Here is a 13837-nt window from a genome sequence, read left to right on the forward strand (position 1 = left end):
TTTGATTTCACATACTGTGTTACCTTATTTTGTATAGGAACAAGTTACAATTTGATCATGACTTATTTCACATATTGTGTTACCTTATTTTGTATGGGAACAAGTTATGTTTTGTTTATGACTTTGAGTTCACATACTGTGTTGCCTGGTTTTATATGGTAACAAGTTACAATTTGATCATGACTTTGATTTCACATATTGTGTTACCTGGTTTTGTATGGGAACAAGTTACAATTTGATCATGACTTTTGATTTCACATACTGTGTTACCTTATTTTGTATGGGAACAAGTTATGTTTTGTTTATGACTTTGAGTTCACATACTGTGTTGCCTGGTTTTATATGGGAACAAGTTACAATTTGATCATGACTTTGATTTCACATATTGTGTTACCTTATTTTGTATGGGAACAAGTTATGTTTTGTTTATGACTTTGAGTTCACATACTGTGTTGCCTGGTTTTATATGGGAACAAGTTACAATTTGATCATGACTTTGATTTCACATATTGTGTTACCTGGTTTTGTATGGGAACAAGTTACAATTTGATCATGACTTTTGATTTCAAAGCCATATGTCAAACACATTTTGTTTATGAGAAAAGTTGACCTAAACATAAAACTTAACCAAGAAATCTGATATATTCTAAGTCCAAAAGGGTTTATAATTTTTGCAAAAAGCAGGGTGGACTTATATCATTATGTTTCTTGCCATACAGAGACAACTTTTGATAGTGAACAAGCGTTGCAAGTTTCAAGGCAATAGCTTTAATTGTTTATGAGAAAAGTTGACCTAAACATAAAACTTAACCAAGAAATCTGATATTTTCTAAGTCCAAAAGGGTTTATAATTTTTTGCAAAAAGCAGGATGGACTTATATCATTATGTTTCTTACCATACAGAGACAGCTTTTGATAGTGAACAAGCGTTGCAAGTTTCAAGGCAATAGCTTTAATTGTTTATGAGAAAAGTTGACCTAAACATAAAACTTAACCAAGAAATCTGATATTTTCTAAGTCCAAAAGGGTTTATAATTTTTGCAAAAAGCAGGATGGACTTATATCATTATGTTTCTTGCCATACAGAGACAGCTTTTGATAGTGAACAAGCGTTGCAAGTTTCAAGGCAATAGCTTTATTTGTTTATGAGAAAAGTTGACCTAAACATAAAACTTAACCAAGAAATCTGATATTTTCTAAGTCCAAAAGGGTTTATAATTTTTGCAAAAAGCAGGATGGACTTATATCATTATGTTTCTTGCCATACAGAGACAACTTTTGATAGTGAACAAGCGTTGCAAGTTTCAAGGCAATAGCTTTAATTGTTTATGAGAAAAGTTGACCTAAACATAAAACTTAACCAAGAAATCTGATATTTTCTAAGTCCAAAAGGGTTTATAATTTTTGCAAAAAGCAGGATGGACTTATATCATTATGTTTCTTACCATACAGAGACAGCTTTTGATAGTGAACAAGCGTTGCAAGTTTCAAGGCAATAGCTTTAATTGTTTATGAGAAAAGTTGACCTAAACATAAAACTTAACCAAGAAATCTGATATTTTCTAAGTCCAAAAGGGTTTATAATTTTTGCAAAAAGCAGGATGGACTTATATCATTATGTTTCTTGCCATACAGAGACAGCTTTTGATAGTGAACAAGCGTTGCAAGTTTCAAGGCAATAGCTTTAATTGTTTATGAGAAAAGTTGACCTAAACATAAAACTTAACCAAGAAATCTGATATTTTCTAAGTCCAAAAGGGTTTATAATTTTTGCAAAAAGCAGGATGGACTTATATCATTATGTTTCTTGCCATACAGAGACAGCTTTTGATAGTGAACAAGCGTTGCAGGTTTCAAGGCAATAGCTTTAATTGTTTATGAGAAAAGGTGACATAAGCATACAACTTAACCAGGCAATGCCGACGCTAACGCTAATGCGGACACAGATGCTGATAACAATAACTCATTTTATTTTTTTTCAAACATGAGGGCATGAAGGCCCTGTATCAGATCATCAAAATTAACATTCTAACCAAGTTTCATTAGAACGTGGTCATGTAGTCTCTAAAGTGTTAACTAGCTTTACCTTGGATTTGACCTAGTGACCTAGTTTTTGATCCTAAATGACCCAGATTCGAACTTGACCTTATGATCATAAAGATTAACAGTCTGACCAAGTTTCATGAAGATAAAATCATAAATGTGGCCTCTAGATTGTTAAAAAGCTTTACCACTGATTTGACCTGGTGACCTAATTTCTGACCCCACTTGACCCAGATTGGAATTTGACCTCTGTTGACAGAGTTATGTACACTTGCCTACAAATATAAAGCATGATGATAAACAATTGTTTTAACTTTCAAAGCCACATGTCAAATAGTTTTGACAAAACATGGACTTGTATAAAAATTGTACCAATTTCCAAGTCCAAAAAGGGCTATAATTCAGCCAAAATAGTTGACAGAGTTATGTACTCTTGCCTACAGATAGAGACTGTTATATTAAACAAGTGATAAAAGGTCCAAAGCCATATGTCAAACACTTTACACAAAATGTGAGCTGGTACGAAAAACTTAACCAAGATTTCTAAGTTAAAAGGGGCCATAACTCAGCCAAAGTCTTTGATGGAGTTATGTACTCTTGCCTCAAAGTGGACATGGTGATGGTAAACAAGTGAGAGTTTCAAAGCTTTATCTCAAAAGACTTTGTCAAAAAGTGGACTGGTACGAAAAACTTAACCAAGGTGTGACGCCAACGCCGACGCCATGGTGAGTAGGACAGCTCTACTTATTCTTCGAATAGTCGAGCTAAAAACCATCAAGATTAACTTTCTGACCAAGATTCATGAAGATACAGTCAAAAATGTAGCCACTAGAAAGTCAACAAGTTTTTCCTTTGATTTTTTGACCTGGTGACCTAGTTTTTGACCAAATTTGACCAAGATTTGATTTTAACCTAACGCTCATCAAGATTAACATTCTGATCAAGTTTCATAAAGATATTGCCATAAATATGGCCTCTAGAGTGTTAACAAAGCTTTCCTCTGATTTGATCTGGTGACCTAGTTTTTGACCCCACCTGACCCAGATTTTAATTTCACCTATAGATCATCAAGATTAACATTTTGACCAATTTTCCTTAAGATACGGTCATAAATGTGGCCTCTAGCATGTTAACTAGCTTTTCCTTTGATTTGACCTGGTTACCTAATTTTTGACCCCACCTGACCCAGATTTGAACTCAAGCTAAACATCATCAAAATTAATATTCTGAAAAGGTTTCATTAATATACGGTCATAAATGTCGCTTCTAGAGTGTTAAATAACTTTTCCTTTGATCTGACCTGGTGACCTAGTTTTTGACCCAAGATGACCCAATATCAAATTCATTCAAGATATTATTCAGGGTAACATTATGTCCAAGTTTGATTAAGATTGGGCCATAATTGTGACCTCTAGAGTGTTAACAAGCTTTTCTTTTGATATGACCTGGTGTCCTAGTTTTCGAACCCAGAAGACCAAATATCAAATTCTCCAAGACTTTATGAAGGTAACATTCTGGCCAAGTTTCATTAAGATTGGGCTAAAACTGTGACCTCTAGAATGTTAACAGTCAAACTGTTGACGACGAAAGACGATGGGCTACGGACACAGCGTGACCATAAAAGCTCACCTTGAGCATTTCCTGCTCAAGTAAGCTTAAGAAAACATCCTCTGATACTCTGTGATTTAGAGCACGAAATGCTCAGTTAAGCTAAAAATTACTGCTTCGTTAGGATTAAATTTTGCAGATTGGCTTATCCATGAAATCCATGAAGACTAGTCCTACACAAAAATGGATTATTTCATACTAAATCACAAAGTATCAGAGGATGTTTTCTTAAGCTCACTGATAACCAGTATGATCAGTTATCATGCACTTGGTACCTTAAGGAGGTAGGTTACCTTGTTACAAGGGTAAATTCAAATTAGTTGAACTGCAGCACATTTTTGTATTTCGTGTAATATGAAGTTTTAACTGCTACAATCTCAATTTCGTTTATCTCTGTCCCTTCAAGTTCAATTTTTATCCAGGTTTGAAGAACAAGACCCTCCAAAGGTATTTCATATTGAAAGAAGAAGGAAAATACGGATATTTAACACTTTTCAGTGTATTTTAGTTTCATTGATATCCTTAGAAGTCTGCATAATTGATAATTTTACTAGTATGCACATTATCTTTCTAATAAAAGCTTAAAATGTATATGTCGCGGGGCTTGTGTTTCCATGGTAACGCATTTTCTCTCATTTTAAACAACTATGTATAAAAATAGGGGTTTTCGACGGCTTCAGTGCCGTTCTGTTAATGACCAACATGGAATATTTGGGTAATATTATTAGCAAAATACCAAGCACTTTACATGGTACCCTATTTTTCTTAAAGTTTAAAGTAACCATGGCAACAGAGATGTTTAAAATAGCTTATATCGTTACCTTAGTGCAAAAAGTGAATAAGTGCTTCTTTAAGTCAATGCAGTTATCCACTTCTTGCACTGAGGTGACGATATCTTGCTTTTTGTCGTAGTTTTAATATTGATTTAAATTTGAAATATGATCATATCCTTGGTTGGTGAGGTTTAAATATGTACACAGACTTGATAACGTTAGCTTTATTGAAGTATCTATCTTGATTGTGATTTCAGCCGGAGAAAGAGGAAGTTTAAAGATAACTCTCGACTTTTAAGACATTTTATCTTCATTTTACATTTCTGGACCTTGGACACTTTATCTCAGAAGAAAATTATCATGGATTTATCAAATAACAAGTCTATGATCTTCATAACTATACAGTTTACTCTACAGAAGTGAAAGCTTGGACACTATTTAGACAGAAATATATTGTAATGTCTACAGGGACATAAAAGTACCATTTCAGAAATTATAATATCACAAGAGATTAAAAAACATGGCAGTGTCAGGACGAAAGGTTTCTGATTTTCGAGGAACAGTATCTAAAGGTTCAGCAGAGGACTTTGACCACAGCTGTGAACCATGCTTAGCTATTGGTCAGTTTGTAGAAGGCCATGGATTTTGTGTTGACTGTCAGGAATGTCTGTGCAAGACCTGTTTTGCTTATCATCAACGAACAAAGGCCTCGAAACATCATCAACTTCTTCATAAAGATAACATTGGGAAACATAATGTTCATAGCAAGGATTCGGCAATGTGCACTGAAAAGTGTGTTATTCACAAAAATGAGATCATCAAGTTTTTCTGCACTGAACATGAATTTCTCGGATGTACTGATTGTATTACTCTGAATCACAGGACATGTAAAATTGATTACATACCTGATAAATGTGCAGGTATAGGGGACAGTGATGAGTACAGGAAAATGCTGAGAGAACTGGATCAGAAGATGAAAGATATTGATGCTGTGATCAAAATGGCAACACTACAAGACAATCAGATAGACTCTTCCTATGATCATGTCATCAAAGAAATTATCAAATTCCGCAAAGAGATAAATGATCGCTTAGATGAACTGCAAAAGCAAGTTCAGACAGAGGCTGAGAAAAAGAAGCTCAAAGACAAACAAACAGTCAAGAATGTGCTTGATACATGTACCGCTGTTTCTTCAGATATCAAGAAAGTCAAGTCCGATCTACAAGACAACAAAACTTCACAGCAGAATGGGCAACTTTACATTATGATCAAACAAGCAAAATCCAAACTAAAGCTGGATGATTTGAAGAATGTTCAAGACTCTTTAGATCAGACAAGAGTTCATCACACATTTGAAAGAAACAAAGAATTAGAGAACATCTTTACTAAGCAAGATATATTTGGGACATTGAACTTAACCACTACTATGGTAAAGAAAGAGCAACTGAGCATATCCACTACCCCGGTGACTATGATAAAGAAGAAAGTATTTGATAAGTTAACTCACAAAGGAGATATAAATGTAAAGAAAAACTCGGATAAGAAAGAATGCTGGATCACAGGATGTGCAGTATTGCCCTCTAACAAAGTTATACTGGCTGATAACAACAACAATAAACTGAAAATTGTGAACATACAAAGAAAAGCTGTAATAGAAGAGAAGAAACTTAACTCAGACCCATTGGACATTGCTGTACTGCCTCAGGACCAGATTGCTGTAACAATGCCAGAGAAGAGAGAGATCCTTATAATGACAACAGCAGGTAAACTGTCAATCAGCCGGAGTATTCCAGTGAAACAAGAATGTAGAGGTATAACTTACCATCAAGGTCAGCTCTATGTGGTTTGCTGGGATCCTTGTAGTGTGCATATAGTAGATATTCAAGGTTATGTCAATAACATTATTTCTCTAAACAGTGAGATATTTGCCTACCCACAGTACATACTGCTCAGTGAAGATGCCAGACATATCTACATCAGTAACTATAGTAGCCACAGTGTAGTCAGTGTAACATTACAGGGTGATGTATCAGCTGTATACCAGCACAAGGATTTTAGTGGACCAGAGAGAATGCTGATGTTAGATGATGGATCATTGCTGGTGTGCTGCTTCAGAAACAACAACTTACATCATATCTCAGGAGACTTGAAGCAAGGTCACACAATCTTACATGGATTACAGTACCCACGGTCTATATGCTACAATCATCATCAACAAGAAGTCTATATTGGTGGATACTGTGATCAGCTTAAGATACTGAAATAACATTGACAGAGTAAATAAAATCTAACCACAACCACTCTGTAGCAAACAAAGTGCTGAGAGAAGTCTCACATACCAACAGTGTCTGAAAATAACTCATTCACAACATGAAAAGAAGAAACAAGCCATCATACTAAACTGTAAATAATATCATCACTGTATTTTCTGTTGAACACTATTTCATGTATATATAACATGTATGTTTTATATGTTTTCTTAAAATAAATGTTACCTTAAACTATATTTCACTATTGTATTTTTGGTTAGAATGTAAGGAAGTTTAAAGCTTTTTGACTATCATGATAAACTTTTTTGGTTCTTTAATAGGATTAGAATGCAACCCAGTATAATAGTAGCAGATTCTGTTTGGTCAAATTTAAAAGGTAATGAAATATGAAACACCCCTCAGACCACTGAATGTACTCCATGATCCAAAAGGAACAGAAAAAATAACAAAGATCAATGGCAGACACCAGAACACTTTTTCATATCCACACTGATTGTAACTGTTAATCCATATATCAAGTTATATAAACAAAAAAAAAACTAAATGAAAACTTATGGAATTCCAGGTATAACATACTTTTTTTTCATACAGAAAAGGAATATAAATTTCAACTAATAAAGAAAAGACATTGAATTTGTAATGTTAGACTAAACAAAAATAATCCAGTAGTTAACAAGTCGAAAGATTTCCTGCGGCCAGAAGTTATACAGACCAGAAATTGTTATTGATGTTTGTGTGACCATAGTCTAAAAAGTAACTTATGGGTGAATAGAGAGCTTGTTTTTTATCATACCATTACGCTTTAATGTAGGAAATATTACTCCATTCTACATGTTGTACAAGTAGATCTATGAAATATGTATTTCCAAAGAAGTATGAAATACACAGAATCGCAACAGGAGATAATCTATTTTTAATCTACCGGTAATCTAAATTTATTTTTATAGCTCTTTGGTATTTCTTAATTATGAAAGTCATTGTTTTGAGCAAAAATAACTATATTTCCCATTCATGTATAACATAGCTTTTAGCTCAACTGGTCACATTCCTTGACTATTGAAACACTTTACTAGAGCTATCACAAATGTGACTCATGCCTTCGCATGGACGTCGTTGACATATAGAGTAAAACAACACAGAACCATAATCTAGGAAATTAAAGAGCATTTAAAAAATCCCATATGCACAACTAAGTATCAATATTGATCAATGCTGAAAGTTTGAATAAATTATATGAAATAATGAATGAGGAATTCAGATCACAAGCATTTCTCTATATATCATATAGCTTGCCAGCTATATTGCAAAAACGGCGTTCCATAAAAGCGATAAACCAATCACATATCGGTAAAAAATCACGTGATAATACCCATTTCCCCATGTGCTACACTGCTTGTTGCATTCCAATATACCTGCGGCCTTCAGGCCGCAGGTAATTACTATGCTATACAGATAGGTACAGCCAGTGTTTAAGAAGGGGAGTTAATCCAGTATGTACATATCTTATACTCTAGAACATCAAAAATGCTGCTTCAACATGGAAAATATGGTATGTTGGTAAAAGGACAACAGGATTATTTTCAACATCACAGCTGCTGACAAAGCTATCCTTTGAAAAAAATATTGGCCTGGTTTGTAGTTTAAAGGTGGATAATCAGATTTTGGCCATGTAACGGATTTGTTCGAAACTTTAGCATCTGATCATTTACACTCATTAATGTTCACTTAACACTTAATACAAATTAGATTTTCACTGGAGGTATTTTTCAAATTTCATTTTCCTATCCTGGTTGCCCAACCAAGATAGAGTTATTTTATCATAAGTATAAATTTGATAAACATACTTTGCCTAAGGAAATGTATAAATATTAGACATATTGTAATATATTTGTAAAATATTTGCATTAAAAATTATGTATTTAGATGGAATTAATTAGAAACGCAAGTTTGAAAAATTATTATTACCTCCCTTTGCCTATCTTGGTTGCGCAACCAAGATAGATTGGAAATAAATTAATTCAGAAGCTACACACAGCTTTTAAACTTGCATTTTGGTTCAGATTGTTCAATAGTTGATATGTCTATCAAATGCAAATGTAAAACTAGACATTGTATCGAAATAAAAAGAAATACCCAGCTTTTTATATACTTTCATATTAAAGGGGAGTAATTACAAAATTTTATAAATATAATAAAATATACATTTCAAATAGGAAACTAACTCTATGTAATCGGTCTTTTTGTTCCTTAAATAATTCTCTACCAGAATATACAAAAAGTAAAAAATGTCATTAAATGTTGATTAAATGTGATTGACCACCTTTAATGTCATACTTCAAATCAATTTCATACAAACAAGGTATATTCTGTAACTTAGCTGTACTTCAATTTTGCAGATTTGTTTCATTCTTGTTGTAGGAGAATAATTTTAAAAAAATTCAATCTTATTTTCTTAGAATTACTTAGTAACACAATTTGCACTTTTGTTTTAGATCTGAATTTACAACTGTCCACGTATTTTATATTGTAAGTCAGTGTAGTAAAATTCATCTGTACAAGAACAATTTTAAAGTTCCATCATTTAAATAGATTTAACAACTTATTTTATCACATATCAGTACAAGTTACAATTTTCTTCATGGCTTTGATTTCACATGTTGTGTAACTTGATTAGAATAAGTTACAATTTTCTATATGACTTTTGTTTGATCTATTGTCTAACCTGATTTTGTATGAGAACAAGTTACAAATGACAATTTCATATGAGACTTTGATTTCACATATTGTGTAAACATATTTTGCATGTGAATGCGTTACAGTTTCATTTATGACACTGATTCCAAATATTGCACAATTTGTTTTTGTATAGGAACAAGTTACAATTTGCTTAATGACTTTGATTTCACATATCATGTTGCCTGGTTTTGTATGGGAACAAGTTACAATTTGATTATGACTTTGATTTCACATATTGCGTTGCCTGGTTTTGTATGGGAATAATTTACAATTTGTATATGACTTTGATCTCTTATATTGTGTAACCATTTTTGTGTGTGAACAACTTACAGTTTCATTTACAACATTGATTTCGTGTACTGTTTTATCCATTTTTGTAGCTACAATTTGTTTATGACTTTGATCACATATTGTGTTGCCTGGTTTTGTATGGGAACAAGCTACAATTTGTTTATGACTTTGATTTCACATATTGTGTTGCCTGGTTTTGTATGGGAACTAGTTACATTTTGTTTATGACTTTGATTTCACATAATTGTGTTGCCTGGTTTTGTATGGGAACAAGCTACAATTTGTTTATGACTTTGATTTCACATATTGCGTTGCCTGGTTTTGTATGGGAACTAGTTACAATTTGTTTATGACTTTGTTTTGCACATAATTATTGTGTTGCCTGATTTTGTATTGGAACAAGTTACAATTTCAATTATAGCATTGATTTCACATATTGTGTAACAGGAGTAGTTTCATTTCTTTAATGATTTCATATATTGTGTTACCTAATTTTGCATGATAACAAGTTACAATTTAATTCAAAACACTGATTTTACAAATTTTACAAACTGTGTAACTAAATTGTGTACAAGAATAAGTTACAATTTCCTTTACGACTTTTATTGCACACATTGTGTATCTTGATTTTCCAAGTAAAAAAAGTTACAATTTCATTTTCAATTATGACTTTGATTTTACACATTTAACTCAATTTTGCTTTTGAGATCAATTTCTCCCAATATCTTTTATTCATTGCATTCTGTATGATCATTTTGAACATTTGTTATACTAAAGATTAGATAAAACTGTAACAACAGGCCAATTCGTTTCATTTTTGCGACATACGCTGTTTCGCCGAATGCAACCGGCTAGGCATTCATTTGGCTTCCTGGCACTGCCCGGGTCTCTATGGAATATGCTGATGTGTGCCGGCAAATCAAATATTTTCCCAATATAAAATCAGGTTAATATTAAATTTTGAAAATTTGGGTTAATAACAGTAAAGGTAGAAACATACTGTAAGAAATATTTTCCTTAATATTTTTAAAAGGCCATAATTGAAAATCATAATAAATTGGAAATTTTTCTTTTTTATTAGCAGCTCATGTGGTCGCCATACGCCGAAACGCTCGTTTATCAATAAACTGGCAAAAAAAAATTCTTGCCGCTGACATGACCGGCATGTCCCAGGTTGAGTGGAATGGACTGTCCCAAAGCAAATCAGTATATGAAGCTTGTTGTCTGTTTCCCTTTGTATAAGCATCATTAAAATTCTCTACAATATTTTCTTGTTGTTCATCTTTTCCTAGGTACCATTTTAAGAGGCCAGTTCTGGTTCTTCCCAGCAAAGACGACTTCTTGTATATCTGTGCTGTATATCGGGCACCTTGAAGAACCAGACTGTCTATTCGTAAAGACCTAGGCCATGTTTGTATCTGCAGGATTACTCTCTTTCTCTGTCTGGGGACTTTCTCCGATTAGATCACTCTGTGTGTGTACTAGTAGAGGATCAATTTGGCACCCTAAATAAATGCCCTTGCTTGCTATGTACAATGCGTCACAACATGTTTATCATGAAAAGAGCGCTATATATAAAGTTGCTATAATAATAATTAAAAGATAAATAAGAGTGCCAGACTGTTACAAAATACACCCGTCAGTTGAAAGCTGTTTGACTTAGAGAGCGGACAAGGCTAAATTCGCAATTTTTCAAACAATTCAAGGACCATAATCCAAGAGTGCCTGTGGCAATCTGGGTGGTTATAGAACTTGACCAAGATATTATGCCCACATTGTCAGCAAGTCTGGTGAAAATCGGATGAAAACTGTTCAACTTAGAACGGAGAAGGCTAAATTTGCACACCCGCCACGGGTGATCACATAATACGCCCTGCTCTTTCAGAGATGGGCGTATAAATAGAGATATATTTTTCACGACTGTGGACAGCTACCAAATACTGTAAAATCGCTTCATTTTTTTTTAACAGGAAATCTCGTATTTTGGGCCAAAAGGGCTGTTTGTTTTATTTTGGGTTTAGCACCATTTTCAACAGTATTTCAGTTATGCAAATATCCTAACCAGTGTTCGTGCATTCTGTACTAGAACTTACCTGTTTCCACATCTAACTCCCAACTTCTCTACATCAATCAGAGGTGGAAAACAAAATGACATCAAACACAATGTCTTTCATAAAACTGTCATAAAGAACATACCCCTCAACCTCGGATCCAACTCAAGACTGTGCAATCCATAGATCAATACTCAGTCAACTGAGCTAAGCAAAACGGCTATGTTTTCTGTTCGAATTCCTCTTGAATCTTTGGACTAAAAACTAAAGCTACTTCAAATTAGCAAAACTTACCTCTGACTTGAGATTCATCATAAACATTGACATATGTATGTGGAATGTCCACGTACAGATCCGGTCGCTGCTGTTGTGTGGGGGACAGATGGTTAGGTCTAGCTGTCTCACTTCCAGATCCTGTGTTGCCACTGTCAGATAACTGTTGATCTGAAACCCAAGGTGAATATATAGACTATGGCCTCCCTGGTGCACCATCTACATCTACTACTTAAAGCCTTCAGATTATGCCTGGTAAATGTTTCAAACAACAACGCTCTTCATAAAAAACACTTAAAACTTCAATACAGCAAACTCCAGTGGGCCGGGTACATTTATCACAACAACGTTACTTTTATCCATCCCTTAAAATAAAATACATCAAGTTCTAACGGAGATAAGAAATTTAAGTAGGAGTATTATGTAAATTAAAGAACTATGTCCTTAAACCACACTTAGTAAAGTATTATCTGTCATTACCAAATTGTCACGTAAGTACAGAGTGATTCAACACTGTGACAAGACTTGATAAAACAATAAAGAAATATTCCATTTTCTTTATGTCAAAGTTTGGTTATGCGAAGGTAAAAGACTCCATCCCTCCGAATCTGACATAACATTGTTCTGAGTTTCAACTGTATTATACAGTACAACCTGCCTTACAGACCACATGTATTAAGCAGCCACTTGTATTAAGCAATCAGTCAGCTAACTTCCAAACTTGACAGCTTGTTCTTATATTATGTTTTGTATTGTCTTAAGCACCCACCTGCCTTAAGCAGACACATTGTGTCTCTCCCTTGGCTGATTGCTTTATACAGATTTGATTGTACTTTCATTTGACATCACTTCTCACTTCTAGACTATGTTCACTTACTTGGCCATTTATCCCTTATCCTTGTGAGGCTGGCATAATCCCCGCCCCCTGAACGTCCCTTTTCATGTGAGGGCTCTTGTGATCGGGGCCTCTCGTGTCTGGGCTCCTGGGGCAATGGTCTGTTACTGTGCTTTAAGGGATCCATTTTCCTGAAGGAGAAAATTATTAAAAACATTAATTAGACTGACAGATAAAGTAAAGTTTAGAACTCTTTTATATTTTTCCAGTTAACATAATACAGAATTGTTCTGGAGGGTTTTTGTTGGTAAAAAATTGTGCAGTTTTTGTTTCAAAACAGTTATTTCACAGTGCTTTAAAATTCTAATTTCAAAATTTATAAGAAATTTACTTTTTGATGAGATAAAATTTCATGAACTGAAACAACCATCAATCCCAAATAAATAAGTAAATGTTTTGGATTGTGAAATAAACATAAAATTTTATTTATAATATTAAGTTGGAATTTTTCCATTATAGGTTTGTTTGTTTTGTTTTGGGTTAAACGCTGTTATTCAACAGTATTTCAGTCATGTAATGGCAGGCAGTTAACCTAACCAGTGTTCCTGGATTCTGTACCATTACAAACCTGTTCTCCGCAAGTAACTGCCAACTTCCCCACATGAATCAGAGGTGGAGGACTAATGATTTCAGACACAATGTCGTTTATCAAATTGTCACAGAGAATATACGCCCCGCCAGAGGATCGAACTCACGACCCCGCGATCCATAGACCAACACTCTACCTACTGAGCTAAGCGGGCTTTTTCCATTATAAACTTACTTTCAAGTGGTATATCAAAATAAAACAAAAATAGTTACATCCCTTTAACTGCTCCTGTCAACATTTACAGATTCATTTCAAAAACTGGATCTACAACCAACTATCACAAAGTAATATGAACAGAACAGAACATA

At 33.9% G+C, this 13837-nt stretch overlaps 2 protein-coding genes across 6 annotated transcripts in view; one reads left to right on the top strand and one right to left on the bottom strand.

The window, feature by feature from the left end:
* LOC123535830 (pleckstrin homology domain-containing family A member 7-like) overlaps positions 1–13837 on the bottom strand; it is an 80811-nt gene that overhangs the window by 49721 nt on the left and 17253 nt on the right. For all 5 annotated transcript variants that reach the window (XM_053527560.1, XM_053527559.1, XM_053527558.1 and 2 more), the window contains exons 6-7: positions 12923–13071; positions 12067–12216 (exon numbers count right to left, since the gene is read on the bottom strand). In XM_053527560.1, the coding sequence (XP_053383535.1) occupies positions 12067–12216; positions 12923–13071 (299 nt within the window). The remainder of the gene's footprint in view (positions 1–12066; positions 12217–12922; positions 13072–13837) is intronic.
* On the top strand, positions 4678–7531 carry LOC123535838 (uncharacterized). Its single transcript, XM_045318591.2, has one exon. The coding sequence runs from the start codon at positions 4945–4947 to the stop codon at positions 6688–6690; it is 1746 nt and encodes a 581-aa protein (XP_045174526.2). The 5' UTR covers positions 4678–4944; the 3' UTR covers positions 6691–7531.

Source organism: Mercenaria mercenaria, chromosome 17, assembly GCF_021730395.1.
Source record: "Mercenaria mercenaria strain notata chromosome 17, MADL_Memer_1, whole genome shotgun sequence".
NCBI lineage: Eukaryota > Metazoa > Mollusca > Bivalvia > Venerida > Veneridae > Mercenaria > Mercenaria mercenaria.